We start from the raw sequence: 20,350 nt of genomic DNA, 5'->3' as shown, positions 1-20,350 counted from the left end.
GGATGATGTTGCAGTAATAAAATCATTGTGACCTGTCAAGGGACTGCAGATGGAAAGTAGCTTCCAGCTAACTCTGGTGTACATACAATACATCAAATGGCAACATTTATGTTTAATATTGTACATGGTCCCTTTTTAAATAAACTGATAATAATAATAATAATAATAATAATAATAATAATAATAATAATAATAATAATAATAATAATAATAATAATAATAATAATAATAAAATCTGAATTTTAGCGATGCTTTTACACTGAACCAAATGCAAACCAAGTGAACCAGCTGCAGCCGTCATTGATTTAAAACTGTAGGTGACCAATGAATCGTAAAAACAAATCTCCAAAATGACACCAATTATGATAGAAACTATAAACTGTACAAACAGAAAAGAATCATTTAATTCTTAATGTCCTGATGGTCTTTGAACTAATCACTTGGAAAATGTTGGAAAACCTAACAAGCCTAAGCTTAAAATCACAATATTTCATCAAAATCTCTTCCTTCTGGATGTCAAATTTTTAAAAAAATGACAAAAATAAACCATTTGTACTAACTTGATTTTGCAGAAAACAAACAAAAAAAATCTACGCCCCTTGCCATAACCGTAATACTATAAGTGACTAAGCTGCAACCAACAATCATGCTACAGAAATTCAGAGAAACAGTATTTATCCCGAGCAGACACGGAAAAAGTATGTAAACAAATTAAAAATTTAGTATTGGTAACACCTGATGGTACTTCGAAACATACTGCACATTAATTTTAGTTTTTCTTTTAAATTTCCTAAAATAAATAAGCAAATAAATTCAACTTTTGATTTTTCTTTTTTCATGATTTATGGCACTATAACTTAAACTGCACAGAAGACATTTCTGAGCTCTCTCTGCTTCTAGCTGCTTCTGAAGAAAAAAAATAGTTTTATATAAAAATTACTAAATAAAAGAGACTTCCTAAAATTCATTTTCAGTATCAGTGTTATGGCAGCAAACTTCTGCAGCCCTACTAGACATCCTGTTGGACTTCTTTTGACTTCTCTGTGGAGAAAGCGTTTGTTGAAGTTTGCATGTTAGCGCTGTCACTGTGCATGTTAATGATGCGTACACACACACACACTCACACAGACACACACACTCACTCACACACACACACACACACATCCAGTGGTGTTTCCAGAGTGTTTCCATGGTTCAGGCTGCAGTCGACGTGTTAACTGGAGCTTCTGGCACATTTTACAAGAGTCCAATCAGGTTCCCATTCACTTGGGGACAGGGGACACATTGACAGCAGAGCAGGTCTGGACTGGACGAAGCAGCAATCAGCCTCAGCCGCTCGACTGTAATCACCGAAACCAACAATCGAAGCCTTCAATGTAAAACTGTGCAGTCCTGTTTGAAGCACAGTGGTGGATTACGGAAAAGGCTCTCAAAGTTCATTAAATAAGCGTGAAATTCTGTTGTGTCGCTAAACACTCACAAATGAAAGAGACGTTTGTTGCTTGTGGGTATTAGAGGTGACCTGTGGGCATGCATGTTGAAGAAATTGTGCTATTTATTGGGTTTAAAAAGTCAAAGGAAATGAGGTTTATTTATGAGAGAAATCCTGAGTATATTTCTCATCTTATACAGTTGTATTAGTAAGTAAATATGTGCTAAACTGTTGTCTAAAACAAGACATTCAAGTCACTGAAAAGCTGTTTTTTAAGTCTAATCATACTTACTGCTACCAAAAGTTACCAAAGTTACACAATCAATAAGTACATACAGTACATAAAATGATTTTCAAGCATTCTGGTTAATGTTTTTACACCCAACATCAAAAGAGAATGTTTTCAGTTGTTCTCCAGATCATAACTTTTAAAGGGTTTTTTAAGTTTTTGTGCTTCTCTATACAGTATTGATGTTTTACACGAACCTTTCTTGGCTTCTTTTGTTTGCTTTCTTGCATTTTTCATAAGTTCGACTGTTCATATACCCACACAAACAATAGAGCTGCTTTTAATTTCACCGCCGTTTCATCGCTCTGCTTTTAATCATTAAACAAAGGCTCTTATTTCAGAGGGAATGAAATTAACATCTTCAACTATAATGAGTTGTACTTAAATGCGGCCTGAGCTGCTTGTGTTTACAGAAAAACAGGCAGGTGGGTGGAAACATGCATGTAGATTCTGCTAGGAGCGTTTGTGTACGTTTGCGGAGCTGTTTCGATCCGTGTCACCATATTCTCTTATCGTAACGTTTGTGTCTAGAGCCTGAACCAGCATTTATAGGCAAAGCTAGTTTACGAGTAAGTTCACGATCCTTGGCCCTGGATGAACGTTTAAAATACATACAAAACAACAGAAGACAATAAAAGTACCACAAACTGTACTGTAAAAATTCTGTAAAAGAACATGAGAAAATGTGGCAGCAAGGGTGCCAGAAAATACACAAAAACAGTAGAATCCTGCAACGTTCAAACACGATAAAAACTGGTGAAAATATTGGAAAATGTCTATAAATTAATGACTTTTAGTAGATATAAATACAGGGAAAATGGAACTATAATGGTCAGCTGTTGTAACAAAAAGGTAGAACTGACCAATTTTTTTTGTTAACATTTTTTTTCTTTCAAGTAACAGCAAACACCTGTAAAACAATTACATTTTTGCAAATATAGTAAAAAACGTTTAACTGTACAGTGAAATGTAAAAAAAAAAGATATTTTTAAAAATATAGACTTTTGATTTGGACATTATTTAGTCTTTTTTATGCTTAACGTTTATATATACATAATTATACAGAATTTTTCTTTCAAATATCAACAAATATCTGTGAAATAATATATTTTTTCTGATTGAAATATAGAAAAAAAAGGATAATTTTATGGTCAAATGAAATTTTAATGGTCAGTGAACAAAACATACTTTCTAAAAATACAGATTTTTGATGTGTATATATAGTTTTTTTTAAGCCTGTATTGTTTTTTATGGTTAACATGTGAATTAATATTTTTTGTGATTTTACAGCTGTTATGTCTAATTTAACAAAACAGGGAAAATCTGGAAAAAACAACTGCAAATTGTTTTTAAAAGTTATGTTAAAAACTATTAAAAGATGTTAATTTTCTCAGTTCTTGGTGGAAGCACTGAGCCAGGTTTTTAAATGCATGTGTAATATCGGTGAATTTAATGAAATTATTATTTTCTTAAAGGGAACTACAGTGGCTTAAAAAAAACACAAATGTGACGAGACAGAACACATATTTTTAAGTTTTTTTTCCCATCTTGCTGGGAATCGATCATTTCTCATTCCAAGTCAGGACACACTCCGGCTAAATAACACACACACACAGTCCTGGTTTTCATTAGTAGCAGAAAGACACTCAGACTGGAATAACAAGCTCAGCTCACCTTATCCATCAAGCTAATTACTAAAACACTATGACTGAATGAAAGGGGATACTAGCTGATGGTGAAACATGAGCTTTTGTTCTGATTTTATGAGCATTCTGAATGTCTTTTTCCACTGTATAGTCACCGCAACTTGTTTCTCTGTGGCTTCATCACTGGCCTCCACCAGTTTCCACGTTCAGTTCACGTCTTCTAATCGATCTTCCTTTCTAAAATGTGAATTTCTTTAATCACCTTTTCCCTTTGAAGTTTTCTCTTACCTTGAAGAAATAGAAAAAAAAGACTCGGGTCAAAAGTCTGTTCCTTCTAAATGGACTGAGAGAAAACGAGGTTGAAAGGGACAATAGCTACCAGACAAGTGCCTGAAAAGCTTTGACGGTTGCTTTCATAGTTCTGTGTTCCAAACTGGAAAGTTGGCACTCTGTGCTCAATTTCAGCCAGATTGTGAAGTCTAACAGGAGCTGCTCTTGAGTGGTTCAAAACCTCCTGAGTGCTATAACTCTGTCTTTATCTGTAGCTGAGAATGCATCGTCTAACAGTGCAGCGGTTCCTTGCAAGAACCCATCATTATTTTTAATTTACGTGCTAAAACAATCCAGTCTTTACAAATTCTTGTTCCTATACAACTAAAATGTATTCTCCATTACGATCTGAAGGGAATGTAATTTTGTTTAAAAATAAATGTTATTTGGCACCTGTGACCTGGTGGAAAAGGCAGTTTGAAAGAGCCACAAGGTCCATGTCTGGAGGTTTGAGAAGAGGATGGCGGCATAAACCAGAGATCAGACTTTCACCAGAATCTTAATTAAGATTAGGTACCACGATTACTTCGTTATGGCTAAGAACAATATCATGGTTTGGGTTAAAATACAACCCTTTCACTACCTGTTTGAAGCTTCTCCTCCATTTTCTGGGTTACCAGGGCGACAAGTCCTGTCTCAACAAATATATGATTGGTTGACTGAAAAGTAGCGACTGTGAAGCAGTAAAATAAATGCCAAAGATTTTTTGACGAGAAACATAAGTGTGATACATTATCCTCAAAATGTATTTGAGAATGCAGTTTAGTTGTATAGGATTGTGTATTTGTGGAGACTGGGCTCACTGAAAACTAGAAATTAATTTCTTTTAAGTGTTATGCAGATGATGCTCAGTTATATCTGTTAATAAGTCCAGCAGACCTTTCTTCTGTCACAACACGATAGTCTCGCTTTATGAGCCAATTCTAGTACATTACTGGCTGCACCACACTATACCACAATAAGCACTCTGGCTTGTTTTCATTTCTTTAAAGCCTTACTTCACGATCCAAATCCTGAGGAAAACTCAGAAATTTCACTGTGGTCGGTTGCTGCCTGGAAGTTGTTTTTGTTGTTTACCATGGTGGAGTGAATTTTGAAAATGACATTACGTAGAGAGCAGGGAAGGATAAAGCCGACTGAAATTAGTGGCTACTGCCAGGCTTAAAGTGCTTCTTGAACTAATATGAAATATTGGTTTGCTTGAAACTTTTATATAATAAATACAGATGAAAATGAAATTATGGTCTGTGAGAAATCTAGGGGAGACTTTTCTTCTATTTTCTGTATTATAAGAACGACAGTCATCTGTCACCTCAGGAACAACTGCTAGCATTTGACTTTATATGTCATTTAATAAAATAAAACCTTATATTTATGCTTTTGTTTACAGCTAATTAGACGATTGTAATGCTTCATTCAGCAGCCTGCTGTAGAAATCAGCTGAACAGCTTCAGTGTGTAAAAAATACTACAACCAGGATTCTTATAAAATCTAGCAAATATGACCACATTTTCCTGCTTGACCTCCTTGTTCTGGCCACTTGTGACTTTTATTACTTGCTTTCAGGACACAGATAGGCCTCGCTCCTTCCTATGTTGCTGATCTTCTCTGCATTCACTCTCATTTGTTGCTTTAGATCTGCTGACCAGCTTCAGGCAGAAGATGCTATGAAGTACTCCAAAGTCTTTTCTAGCCTTATTCTGGAAATAACACAATAAATCTGTGTGCATTTTCTATGTATCATCATGTGTGTGTGTTTTTTTCTTTTATTCTGTTTTTGCTGTCGTTGCCAACAGGAAGGTCAGAGGTCAGCTACAGACCATCATCCCTAGAGCTGGACTTACAAAAGGACTCTCTGCTGAGTTATAACACTGGGTGAAGGACAATCAGGAGGTCATTTGTATGCACTGTATTTAATTACCTTGTTCTGCTCCCTCATTATAAAAAACAAAACAAACCCAAAAAAAACAGCATTTTCCTTTAACGGAAGCCTTCCTTTAAAAGAAAGCACTCTCTCCAAGTGAACTTAACATCTGGCCCGATGAAACTACAAAAAAAATTTTCAGACATCTTACCAACCTGCATCAATAATGAAGCATCGTCTCCTTGTTAAACATTACAGGTGCTAAATGTAGAAGGCAGTAATGTAGCTGGATGTATCCTCATCCTCGGGGAGATACGGCACATGCATGAGGAGGGAGAACCCTTCAGAGAGTTCAGTACAACAGCCGGGAAAACAGCATCTCGCAGCCAGAAATACAGATACAGAAACTGCTAGAAAACACAACTGGATCCTCTGCATGTGAACATTTCATGTGAATTTGGAAGCACTATGAAAAATAAAGACTAATAATTGTGTGGTTAGGAGCTGCTACGATCTATAACAGACTGATTATTCATGATTCATTTGTAACTTTGGAACTTGTGCTTCAGTTCAACTGTAAATTCACGAGGATGACTCACACTTACTCTCTAGAGCTTTGCCTTTTAGTTTAATGAAAAGGGATTATAAATCCAAGATTAGGTCAAAGGATAGGATTCTTTTCTTACTGTAAGTGAGGTAAATTAAAGTCCTGATGGGGTGGGAGTGATCAAGAAACTGTCTGCCACAAACGATTAATGCTAAATTTAAAGTTTAATTAAAAATAGACATTAAACTTTGTCAAGAGCGAGAAGACAGCTCTACTGTACAGCTGACAGACTTAAAACTGAAGCTACAGCTGTCAGATCACCAGCAAACATTCATTCCTGAGACAAGAAGAACATAAGGTTGCTATAAAATGAGCAGGACTGTGTAAAACACATGAGAAAATCCCACTTGAACGACTGACTGCAGGTACATACCGGTGGATTTCCATTTTGGAGGCCAGAACACATCTCTGACCAAGGATAAAGGCTTTGGACTGTGGAGCAGGAGATTGGATCTGCATGGCTCCACTCAGCCTCCCGACTCTACCTCCCCCTCCCTGCTGAAGTATCGTAGCCAGAGCCCCTCTTCCTCCCCCACCAGCGCCTCTCCTGCTTCGGAGTCTCGTCTTCCCCCCGTAGCTTCCCCTTCTTTCACACAGTCTCTGTTTTCTCTCTCTACCAAACAGCTTTCTTCATCATCCAGATCAGGGTGCCAGCCTCCCCCCTTCCTCCCCCTCTCCTCCTCCTCAAAGCCCCCGTATCAGGGTGATTCCTTTCTTTTTCATGCGTGCGATGCCAGCGACTCAGGATCCATCCAGATAGCTGTGTTTTTCCCACGGCAGTGACACCGGCCAGCGAGTACGGTTCAGTCTTGGCTTCCCCTTCTTCTCCGCCGTGGCGACAGCAGGGGTATCCAGGCAACAGGCTCCTGTGCTCTCGGGGCTCCGTGGTCGGAGGATGCTGGAGGGGAAATCACCGGCGTGGCATCCAGCGGCTCAACGCTGGAGAGTGTCGGCTGGAGGGGGTGGAGGTGTTTCTTCTCCCTCTTCTGTCTCCCTCGGCTACATCTATCTCACACCTTTTGTCTCTCACTTGATCTCTGCTTCCTTTCATCTGCCTCCTCCCTCCCAGCTCCTCGCTCAGCTTTTATCTGCGCGACTCTCCACGCGCTGCCTCTATTTCCAACTCGCGATACACCCACCCGACTCCCATCTCTCACTCACTCTCCCTCTCACTCCCTCTCCAAAATAAAAATGCTGAAGAGAGTGAGGAGGAACGAGCAGCCAGAATTAGAGATGTTTGGCGGCACTGCAACAAGGATTAGTCGAGCATTTCGCGGCATCTGACAAAGACGCAGCGCTTACAGGAGGGATTCTCCCTTTTTCGCAGCTTTACATTTGTCGTCTAAATATGGTGGACCTGTGAGCAGCATATCGAAGGCCTGCTTCCTCTCTATTATTTCCATTTCAGCTGTAATCAGTTCACATTGTGCTGCATAATGTCATGCACAATGAACAGAGTCACTATCAGCAACCTCACAATAGACACATCAGTCGTCTTTCTACCCACTCGTGCTCCATGTGAAATCACAATCAAAAGCAGTGACAATATCTTTATAGAGCCCCTCCTGTGACATATATATATATATATATATATATATATATATATATATATATATATATATATATATATATATATATATATATATATATATATATATATATATATATATATATATATATACATAGAGGACATATGCAGCCAATGATTGGGGCTTCACCACTGTACTGCAGCCCTGACTGGGTTGTAATCGGTTGCTATGCCAACTCTCTCTGTAACTTGGGAGCAAGCGGGCCATTTCTTTCCTCTTTGTTATATGCACGTAAATCCGAATCAGGAAAAACTTTACTAATCCTCGCAGGGAAATTGTGCTCAAGACTGTGTCAAATTTTTCAGGTTCAGCAGAAACATGAGTTGTTTGGCTAGTTGGTCAGAATTCTGCCACCTCTGGTAGTCCGGAGAAAGATTCATATGTTGAAATTTCACTCATCAGATTTATCACCAATCAGACTACAGCAATTAATGACACAGGATGCAGTATTGTGTGTTGTCAGAGAGTGAACAGGTGAAGTGAAGGTGGAATGTATTAATTAACGAAGTGATGAAGAGAAATAACACTAGCACTGTAATCTATACAGCTGCAATTCAACCAACCTGACAAATACAACAAATTAAATATGCTCATGAGTGTACTCCAACAAACACAAGCATCAACAAGCCCTCCAAATTTAACAATAAAATACATGATCTATACACTTTCTGTAGAATGATATTGAAGTGATATCTGATCAGATGCTCCCAACAGGAAACATAACGGCATTATTTGTCAGACATGTTCCAAAAATCACTACAGTAAAATAAAACCATTATATGATGTGACAATGATCGTATAGGCTAGAAAAATAAAAATGACTTGGTTATGTTTAAGACCAATTAAGTATAACTGAGTATTTGGGGTTTGGGTAACATGATACTTTAAAATGAATATTTTGTTAATGGTGACAGTAACAAAAATACAGTTAAGGTGACACAATAATAATTTGTTTAGAAAACGGAAAATCTAAAAAATGAACAGCAGTCTCCTGTGTTAAAGTCTAATAAAATGTTGGAACCGTCCATCCGCTCTGACCTCCTCTTCTGATTCTGTACCATTTCATGTGTAAATGATCAGCTTTACAGGGGTTCATTAAAAAGTTCTTGGTCCCACTCAAAAACAAATAACGCAACTCCCATTTTGGGGCATAAGTGAACACTATAAAGCCTTACACCACAAAAATTTCACATCAACAGCCTTCCAGGATTAATCCATCAATTCAGGTGGACAACTTTAAACTTAAAAGAGACTGCCAAGTTTACTGGATTTAACTCGGAGTAGACTAAAAACGAATTGACCTCATGTTAAAGAAGTTGTCTGTGCAGCTACATTTTTTCAAAACAGATGTTCAGAACGTGGAGTTTAAACTTTTCAAAGAGAAGTTTTCACATCACAGCTCAACGACCAACTTGGCAGGTCATCTAAAAACACATTGCTCAACAGTTCTTGTGCTGCAATCATGAGTTTATATAGTTCTATATTCAGAAATCCCATGAATATGGGTGTGCTGTTGTCTGTTGTTACCATTTAGGTAAGAAAAACAAGGTTCAAATAATTTAATATGCTGCAAATACTAGATTTCATTGTGTATTTATAATTAATTTAGACCTATAAAGCTAGCAGGTAGAGTGTAGTCTGTGCACCGTGACCAATGTAGTTCATCTAGAGATGACGTATAGATTTTTTCCCATCCGCAACCAATTGATTGTTTAAAGAGTAAGTATGATTTCATTCAATCAAGATTTTCTTTGGTTTCCTACAGCCCTAATATAGACAAACCTCTGAGGCAAACAGTTATGGCCTCATAAATGTAGACAGCACAGTGGTATTTTTTAAAAACACAGCAATAACCCTTTGCACTGAACATTATGCAGAATTATGTGGAAAGAAAGGCTGCTTTATTACACACTTTCTACTTCTTTTAGACAGTTTGATGTCCAATCCTCAACAATGGTGCTCATTTCCCCGAATTTTAATTTGCATGTGGCTTCCTCTGCAGCTGTCACCGACAAAGCACCAACTTGTTGAACACGTTTTTTTCCATAAGGGTTCGAATTAAACTTCACCCCGAAGGCTACAAACTCAGTTCAAGGGTGGATGTAATTACTACAAGTGTTTCAAATAAAGAGCTTTTTTTTCGGACAGCTGGCTCGACAGGCATGAAATCAGCCACAATAAAGGAGTGCATTTCTATCCGCATGTGTAAGGGCTGACATGTGCTGTGCTTTGAGGGAAGGGCAACGAATCCAGCAAACATACTGACACACACTCACGCAGGGCTGCAAGGGAAGGCTGTACCCAATCTCTCAGAGGTCAGAACAACAAGGGCTCCGGGAGGAATATATATTTGTGCCTTTGTTCGGCACATTAACACTGATGCTGAGCCAACATGGCAAGAAACGAAGTCTTCAGCGCAACACACAACTGACTTACAAACACATATACACACGCTAAATTAAACTCCAGCAGGCATAACAAATACACCAAAACTATAAAACATGTTCTCGAATAGCATATTCTGCTGTCAGACTGAGAAAAAAATGATGACGTGATTATACACAATTACTGGTGTGGTCTGAAAATGGAGCTGCCACATTAATGGACAGAACTATTAAAGGGGCTTTTTAAAAGCAGGGAGAGGCAGCCGGCGCCCCGGGAAACAGGCCGTGACGGATGAAAGGTCCACGACGGCAGCAGTTTGTCACACTTCGGTTTAAGTGCACGGTCCAAAGCTGTCCAAACACTGCGCACACATCAGGAGCTATTACAATCAATTAGAGGGAGAAGAACAACGGAGAGCGATGAGGAGGAGAAAAAAAAAGAGAGAGAGCAGCGCGAAGCACCTGTAATAAGCTGCTGCCTCTTTTAGCAGCACAGATGATGCGAGGGAGGAGAGGGGGGAGGAACAAGGGGGTAAGAAGAAATGGAGGGACAGACAGAGGGAGAGGGAGAGGGAGAGCGGCCAGTCATCAGTTATTTCCATCCTGACGTCCATTATAAATGCATAAGAGCTCGATGTGTGCCAAAGCTTACTACCTGGCACACTTGATTTATTCATAGTCACAGTCTGTAGTTTTGTAACCTCCAACACACACTGTGACTGACTGGCGTTGCCTGTGGCGACTGTGCACACAAATAACACCCTCATATTTACCAAACAGTTAATCTGACTTTGTTAGCTGCACTTAGAAGTGTGTTTACAAAGAAAGAAATATATTCAAGGAACCTTGTTTCAGATGCTGAGTTGAGAGAAAGTGTCTCATATGTGATGTTACTAATCATCCAATGATAATATAGCAGTATCATCCCATGATGGGTACTTATACACAGCTAAGCTAAACATTGGCTAATAATCAGGCATTTCATGTTAAACAGGCTTTAGTACACACTGTAAAAAAGGAACATTTTTAACTTTTTTTTGGTAATTTTCTGTTGTTTTACTGATTTTACTTATTTTCATAGATTACAGATAATAACATAATATATAACATAATAATATGAGTAAGTAATCTCTTAAGTGTTAATTTGCATGTAAATATACAGACCAAAACAGCAAATGACAAACACATCAAAAATCATTTTCATTTTTTTGAATCATTTTCAGAATTTTTTAAAAATTATTTTACAGCATTTGATCTTTAAATAACACTTTTTCAAAAACTGTATTTAAATAGGCAAAACCAAATTTACTTTATAGATATATATGATTATTTGAAAGAAAAAATATGTCTATTAATGATCAAATTAAATTAATTTTTTAAAAATGTAGTTTTTTTATTTTGCAGATTTTCTCCATTTTGTTAAATTACTGATACAATCCTGCAAAAGGGCAGGAAAAAAGTATTAATTTACTACAAATATTGCCCACATCAAATCTGTATTATTAAAAACAGTAGTTGATTCTGTTCCAATGTGTGACCATAAAAATCACAGTTTCACTGCAATTATATCTGTAATATGTCATTATTTTACAGCTATTTACAGTTATTTTCATTATTTTTACTATTTTTTTTTCAATGCTACAGTGTTACACCACTATAAACACCTTTTTCCGGCACCATTGCGGCCTGATATTAACAGCTTTCTTACAGATTTGTTTTACAGTGCATATACATACATCCAACTTAACTAAGGCAAGAGGTTTGGAAAAAAGTAAAGACAGAATGAGTGGAGGCTGTGGAAGCTGTTAATAGAAACAGAGGCAGCAGGAGAAGAAGAAAGAGTTGGAAGTGAGCAGCGTGTCTCTCCTCCTGAGGCCTGATGCCATTTCAGGTTGTGTCACTGCAGGAGGCTGCAGGTGGCTCAAATGCCACAGACACACAAACACACTCTTCATATAAACCACAAGCTGCTTCCCACACAGCACCTGCAAATGGACTCAGACACGTGCACAAACAGTACATCCACTGAGAAGAGGTGGTCATGATTATAGCTTCTACACCATGCAATTGCAATATTCAAGTATCATATTTTGAAAGTTCAATTGCAGATAACCGGCTAGCATTAGCACTGACCCATGTTGTGTTTCCCACCTGCAAGCTGGCCAGGTTGCTATAATTCCTCAGCTGCCTCTCCAGTGAGTCTTCAACCCCATTGCAGTCATCATTGTTCTGCTCTCTGGGAAAGCTACACTATAAACAGTGATCACAGGGACTTATTCCCATCACCTAATTAAAAGCATGGTTTCAAGACTTCAAAACAGTCTAATTTACTGATTTAGACACACTGTTTAGGGTACAAACAATACTTTTATGAATTGGATTGACAAAATAATGTTGGTAATTGCGTCAACTTAATATTACGTGTGATTCAACCTAAAATTTCTGTGTTAGACAATTTAAAACTAAAGTCAAGTTGAGGCAACTTGATGAAATCGGCTTGATAATTACTGTTTACTGTTTTGTCTGTGCATTCACATTTAATACATGTTGCAGTCACAAAAAATGTATAAGCTATTGAGTAAAGTGAAGATACACGATGTAAAAATAGAAATAAAGACAGATATTACAATGAAACCCATATTTATCATCATCAGCCGGTTACATCACCACAGTCTTGAAGTCAGCCTTTGACCGAGTCCCGCTGAGGGACAATAAGTCTCCATCTGCCCTCCTCTTTAATTAAACTCTAAGAACAGCCTCCTACTCTTCGTGTGTGTGTGTGTGTGTGTGTGTGTGTGTGTGTGTGTGTGTGTGTGTTGCTGAGGGGAGTCGATGACATCACCACACTAGTACTTTTTTTGCCACAGCAGGCAAGAAAAAAAACCCCACAACTACAGCTGAGCTTCTATTTTCTGAACGCTTTCATCTTTTCTTCGTCTGTACAGGCGCAATGATCAATTCCTACATATCAGTTGTTTAGCAGATAAAAACATTTTACTGGAGGATTTTCAGTCATGATTGACCGTCATGTTGCGAATATCGCATTATCCTGATTAAAGCTCCTGGAAGAAGTCGGTTTCAGCACGACGGAGGGGATTTTCTCTGACTTGTCGCATGACGCTGCGTTTGGTGGAACATTTCTGAACTCCAGCCAGCAGATAACTGAACACTTATTGGGCATTTCTGGGACTGATTCACTGAAAAAAAAGAAGGAAATTTGCTGGTGCAGCAACATTAGAGCTTCAAACTAAACATAATGCAACACTCTTAAAGTATCAGCATGACATTAATCTGTTCAGAGAAACACTGCAGGATGATAAATGATGGCATTTATGTTGTTCATGGTTTAATTTAATAAGTGGACTTTGGACAGTGTACGAGTCTGTAACAAGGCCGTCTTATCTCGTGCCTAACCGCCATTTGGTTATGCTGCATTATTAATTTTTCTTTTTATTTCATTATAGTATCAATGCAACTCCACACAGCTGCTGTTATAATAGTTTCCATCACTGTCTTGCAATAAATCAGTGCAAGAATAAGCCAAATCAGATTGACTGATTTCACTGAACTAGTGATGGAAGAGAAAAGGGTCACTGAGAAAGAAAAAAGTGAGCAAAGATGAACTGCGATGCCAGCCTGAGAATGAGAAGAAAGCTGGTGAAAACCTAACAGCTGACCCTGATCTTAACAGAAGAGAGTAGCTGCCAGTGATTCATGAATCAGACAGAATGTTGCTTAACCAAAGAGTCTCTACATGACTGGATGTCCTGACACGGAGAAACACTGAGACACAAAACCAGGAACGATCAGGTGACAGCGAGGTCACGATCCATCAGAGGAACTGTTTGCTTCACGTCATTTACAGAAAGCTCACAACACACCCTGCTGCTGACACACAGGCGTCTCTCAGGGGACGTGAATAACTAATAAGTTCCATATCGAGTGTCTGACAGGTGCACCGAGTCTGTTGGGAAGGTGTGTCCAGGAAGCAGCGCTGCTTCTGTGATAACAATGGTGCATTTAATCTCCAACAATGAGACAATACATGATATAGTTACTGTTCTCACACAACACACAGGGTGACAGAACACTCCCTTCCAACGGAGCTTCTTATTACTGCCTCGATGGCAAAAAAAAAAAACCCTGACCAGAATGCAGCAGGAAAAGCAGCCTTTGTCCTTTCATAACTCCCCCTGGGACGTTTTCAGGTACACTGAAATGCTCATGGATCATTTTACATGAGAGCGCAGCAAGGAGAAAAACCCGAAACAGATAGTGTTCAGCAGGAGCCGGCGTGCTGCATTGACACTTTTTTATTTAATTGTTTTCTTCTGCAGCTTGACCCCAGAAACGAGGTGCGGAACAAACTCTGACTTTAGCAGAAAAATCCTAGCTGAATATCTCAGATAAAGAAAAAACAAAGCTGCTTTGAATCTGACTCTCGTCTGGAGTCAGCTATGCAGTTACATACACTTACAGTTATGCAAAGCAGCGCTTTCTGTTGGCTCTGCTGCCAGTGATGCATCTAGTTTGACATTAATCAGAGGAAAAACAGAAACTACAGCTGGCATGTGTGTCAGTGCTGTACATGATTCACTCAAAGATGGAAAAGAAGGATCGAGATTACTTCATTTTACATGCAGAGTAAATACACTTTACAGAGGACTTGTATCTGTAGTAACAGGAGAGATTACATAAATGTCATAACTGCAATATTACATTTTTCACATGAATGTGACAAATACACAAAATTATCTTTGTTATTTTTAGCTACTTTCAATGATTTTAATGTCAACAGACGGCTGGTGGCAGATAATATCATTTTTGGCTAAAGTCACATGTTACTCGACAGAAAGGCAAATGCTAAATTATTTATTTATTTGTCTGAAGCGCCACTCAGAATCTCCCAGTTAAACTTTCATTTGCATCAAACCATTTATCATGATTGATTTTTTTTGTATTGATGACAAGTTGTATCCTCAGGCTGTAAAATGGTTTAGGCTGTGGTCTTTTGTGGCTTCTCTACCAAGGTAAAAAGGTCAGTTGAATCTTAATTTAAATCTCAAAATCTCAGAAATACTGCAACATACTGTAACACATGTTTTAAAAACTGTGAAATGACACAACTTATAATGAAATGCTTTTGTGGGATTTTATGGTTACACATTGTAAAACTGAAAATATAGACTTTTGGCTTCCTCTTTGTATTTTCTTTGCCAAGAAAAAAGTCCAGATCTCAGCTGAATCTTTAAGTTTTAGTTTTTTCACGTTAAAATCTGACTCCAAATGGATTTGATAAGACTTCCAATGAGGATGTTGTTGTGGATTGTCCAATTGTGAGTCTAAATGAGGCCAGAAAAACACAGAAATGTGAGGAGGATCACTTCTTGCTGACTGGTCCGTCCGCCTGCTGATTTGTCTGTTGAGCTACCGGCCACTTGGAAGGACCGAGATGCTATTTCAGAGGAAATAACTAACGTCAGGATGAGTGTCAGGTGTGAACAACTGAGGAGGAAGTCTGATGACACACTCGGGCTGGAAAACAGCAGATTCACAGCATTCAGACTGCAGGCTGTTGACTTGATGCAGAAGGTTAAGCACCGGTGTGATTAATAACCCAAAGAAGGGGTCCTGATCCGTTTAGTCAGCCGTTCATTTTATTAATTACACCTGCTGTCTCAGACAAACAGGAACAATCAATAAACACCATGATAAAACCAAGGAAAGTCAGTATATCTGATATTTAACAGCCTGTACAGCTGAAACATTGTAACGAGCAAATTAAAATCGTGTCCAAATGTTTCAAGACAGCACAGAAAAAACACTTTGTCACTATTCAAGGCCAAACAACAGGCAACTTCAGTTATCTCTGCGGGTCAAAAGCAAAATTCTGTTGCTGTCATTTGACCTGCACAGCTTCTGTTGTCCAGTCTGGACAATGATGTCATTGTTGCCGGGTGCACTCACCCCGCCGACACACAGACAGAAGTCCAAACTGCAGGTTAATGAAGGATCGAATGAGCAATGTATGAATAAATCACTGACTCTGCTACATTACTTCCACTTATCCCACAGAGACACACTTTAAAGCTGCTGATTGGATGGGGAAACGAGGCTTAAAACGCACTTTTTTCATACAAGTCAGCACATAAAGATGACAAGCTGCACCCAGCACAACTCCCTTCATCTTTATTATCTTCGATGTGAAATAAAGGCTATAAAAGACAGCTGAAATCAGCAGCGTGTCGTCCACAGCGCTCACACCGATGTGACAGCAGAAGCTGAATTCGCAAACAGCAGAGACCATGGCAGAGACACCAAACACCCCCCATTAGCACCGCAAACTTTCAGAGCAGCCCAAGAGAGATACGACAGCAAAGAGCTTTTTTTTTTATTATACGTTTCCTCCGTGCTGTTAAATATAACAGCAGCTCCAGGAGCAACGAAGGAGAAAAGTGCGCCGTCACTTCATGGAGAGAGTCGAGCCTCATCCTGTAACTGAGCTAGAAACTCCCTCTGATTGGACTCTGAGGACTTCAGCAGCCGCTCGCTGCAGTTCTATAAATATAAAAGCTTCTCATCTGGTGTGAGAGAGGCTTTTTTAGACAGTGGGCTCCGAATAATGAATGAATAGGTGGACGGTGCTAAAAGCAAAAGTGAGTTTCTCATCTGAGAGGCCACAGAGATGAACAATAGTCCAGATAGACAGGCAGACGGGGCTAATCCTCAGTCATAAGCCTGCTTCTATCCCACAGAGCTTGTGTTATAAAATGTTAAACCTGCTCTTAAGGTGATAATGCTTAACGTAAGGGAAGGAGAAGATGTTAAATACAGACTATTACGCCTCCTTTCTTCTCATAGTGTGACCTGCTGCAGTCTTTTGACCCCTAAAATCCTTCGGTGAAACTTACGAGTCACGAGTCATCTTGCCGTCGGCGAATCTGGCGCCTCCACCTACAGGAAGATCTGTCGCTGGAAGACTTTGGTCTGATTCTTCAAAGTGTCCACCTTCTCCACAGACTGACTGACTGAGCAGCTGCTTGGCTGGCTGGACCACTGACTGACTGACTGACTGACTGACTGACTGCAGATCGGGGAAAGTGAACCGGCGTTTAGACGGACAGCGACAGTGGAGAGGCAGGAAGCACCCACCTTCCCGTTTACCCCCGACACCCACCCACCCACCTCACTGGAGCCTGGAGGCTAAAAGTGGAGCAGCTGGGTGGGCTTATGCAGGGGGTGCAATGAATCTACAGTTGGGGGTCAAAGAATATCTCTCTGTGCCGTCCAAAAATAGATATTCTGACCTGCACACGTCATCAGCCTGGATTATGGAGGGGATTGTTAGAGCTCTGCCAATGCAGCGTTTCGTCATTCTAATGCAGATGTTAACATCTGTTACCAAAAATGTCATACAAGACATTTAAGTCAGAGACGTTGTCCTTCTGTCCAGACAAGTCCAGGTAATGTGTTAGCAGCTGTTTGAAATGTTGGCCTACATTTAAAGTACTCCCATCAGGATGATCATTTTCCAAAGCCTTGAGTGTGAGAAGCAGTGCAGTTTTTTTTTTTAACAGTTTGTAAATTTAATTTATTGATAAATTTACTGTTATTGTTCCTATTTTGTCAAATACAGATAATAATTTTAAAAATTACAGAAAAAATGTTTTAATTTCTTAGTTCAATCATAATAAAACAAGCCAAAACAGAAAAATATGTAATAGCAATTTGTATTTCTATTAAAATGTTTGTCCATAAAATTACACTATTGTTTACAGTAGTTTAATCAGCCAAAAATATTTTTAATTTATTTTATTTAATGCTATCAAGCAGATATTTGTCATATTTGAAAGAGATATTAAGGAAGTGGTAAATAATTTTTTTCATCGTTATTTTACAGTTTTTCCGTTTTGTTAAATTACACATAATATCTTGTAAATTCAGAGAATAAAAGATTATTTTATATGTTGACTGTACAAATACAAAAAGACAGAACAAAACTGTAAATAATGCCCACATCAAAAATCAACATTTGTATTTTTACAACATGTGACCGTAAAATTATACTAAACAAATATTATTGTACACAATAGTGGTGCTTATTTCACTTGTTTTTTTTAACACATTGTTCAGATGCCCTTGCTGCCAGATTTTTTATAGTTTTTTTGGTTTATTTCTGTTCACAGTATAAAAATTTATCCAATACAGACGTGCCAAAAACTTCAGTTCCTCAAATGGCCACATGAGGCTGGATCTAAAAGTGAGTCAATTCCCATAAGAGCTCAATGAAAAAAATGCTCAACTTTACATCAGAAATAAACAAGTTTACAGTCCGGTATGGAAAACAGTTTAAGTTTCTACAGCTAGTTTTCTCATTCAAGACAACTGTACAAGTGGTAAATTATTAGATCACTCACGTTTTTAACTTGTATTAAGGGTAAAAGGTTTACACAATAAAGGGCAAAGCCAGTATTAGTCATAGGTGAAGGCATATGTGCAATGAAAAATGACAAAACCAGCCGCATAGTAGCATGTTCATCACCAGCTTTTTTCATTCACTTCAACTGCAACTACAACCCAGACCATTCTATTGTACTTGTAGAAGTTCTGCTTACATTCTGATTCTGCTGCATGTCCAAAATAGACAATGTTTAACTGTTTATTTTGCAGAAGTCCTTTATTTCCCCTCATAATTAATGTTGTGTCCACTTTCAACTCACCACATTACTGAATGCTCAGGTGTTACTAATAACATCACAGCTGTTCTGCTCTATTCCAGTGTCCCAATAATCCATGACAGCGTGACAAAGAGGCAACAGAACCTAACACTCATTTATTCGAGATATTTATTGGCAATTTTGATATTTCCGATAGCTAACTTTACAATACTGCACCAGAGACAATACGCTCACACAGCATGCATTTCTTTCTAATCTAATTAAGAAGACAGCTTTCATTAATTAAGTTAAAGGATTAAACTAAACTCAATTAAACTAATTAAAAAGACAGTTTCCATTTCCTAACTGGTCCTAACAAGACAGTTACTAACTGTAGTTGTAAGACAGTTTTTTAATTGACTTTTTTCCAGCAAAGCGACTGCAGCAGTGAAGGTTTGAGGCTTCAGGATATTTCAGATTAAATATGTTTCTGCTCATCTAACAGCATCCAAAGCCTCTCTATGATAATTACACCTACTTTCAGCTGTGATTGGTCACATGTGCAGAGATGTGAAGGCATGCAGGGGTTAAACTTCTCTCTCGAGGTTCTTTTTTCCTTGACACGACTATTTCTGTCACTTTTTCTGTGCACAGTTCATCACGTCAGAAATGCGAAGGTGTACAAATAGAGTTCTTGGAGAGAGATCATTGGAATCTGACAACTTGTTTTGCAAACTATCTGATTTCTTCATTCTGCTGAAATAAAACGGACACAAATGCAACCTGTCATTAGAATAATGAGCTCCAATTTCAAAAATTTCACAGCTGATACTTTATGATACTTCAAAAACCTTGAAAGTCCATTTGCATGACAGCACGAGTCTTATCGGCCTTGAATTATTGGTTTTGTATGTGGCCTTGTTGCAGTTAAGTACAGGATTGATTAGAAAGCCACAGGATCAATGAAACTGCCACAATAGAAATGCTGAGTTTAAAGGCCTCCAGTAGAACACAGCCTGAGGTCTACGTAGTGAAACACTCAAAGGACTGGTTCTATAGGCTTTCCTCCAAGGTGTCAGGTCAATATAGATCCTATTTATGTTTCTTAAATGAGTACCAGGTTGCTCGGACTTTGCAGTAAGAGTCTGTTTATCACAGATATTTAACGATAGGTTAAGAAGAGAGAAGTGAGATGAGTCCACAACTCAGTCACACATGGCCTTGACCCTAATAGGAAATTTAGGTCAGAGAACCTCCAAGTTAAAAGGCACCATAGAGGTCAGAGGTCAAGCGTATCCAGTGTCTCTCCTCTGCACAAACTGGGAGTCGGTCATGTTTACTGGTGTGACCCACCGCTACAGTATGTCAGCTCTTAAATAGCTTTAGCTGTCTGCAGATTCCTCGTTCACAGGTTTCAAACTTCTCCCACCCAAAGACTGAAATAGCTTCAGCACGTCTGTCATCGAGGTCCACTGAGACAAAAGTTGGCTATTTCGGTTCGGTACAGTAAAGTTAAATCACATCAAAAAGGATAATCCTCGTCTTAAACGCC

General features: G+C 38.6%; 1 protein-coding gene across 7 annotated transcripts in view; it reads right to left on the bottom strand.

Annotated features, from left to right (window-relative positions):
* enah (ENAH actin regulator) overlaps positions 1 to 20,350 on the bottom strand; it is a 165,757-nt gene that overhangs the window by 99,623 nt on the left and 45,784 nt on the right. Inside the window, exon 1 of one of the 7 annotated variants that reach the window (XM_035958316.2) lies at positions 17,053 to 17,294. The exons of 1 other annotated variant lie outside the window; for it this stretch is intronic. In XM_035958316.2, the coding sequence (XP_035814209.2) occupies positions 17,053 to 17,066 (14 nt within the window). In that variant the 5' untranslated portion in view covers positions 17,067 to 17,294. Of the gene's footprint in view, positions 1 to 6,541; positions 6,735 to 17,052; positions 17,295 to 20,350 lie in introns of those variants that run through there. 5 more of the 7 variants (XM_035958315.2, XM_023292629.3, XM_035958317.2 and 2 more) reach the window with 5 other exon arrangements.

The sequence above is a fragment of the Amphiprion ocellaris genome, chromosome 12, assembly GCF_022539595.1.
Source record: "Amphiprion ocellaris isolate individual 3 ecotype Okinawa chromosome 12, ASM2253959v1, whole genome shotgun sequence".
Lineage (NCBI taxonomy): Eukaryota > Metazoa > Chordata > Actinopteri > Pomacentridae > Amphiprion > Amphiprion ocellaris.
Note: the sequence above shows the minus strand (reverse complement) of the source record. Positions and strands in the feature narration are given on the sequence as shown.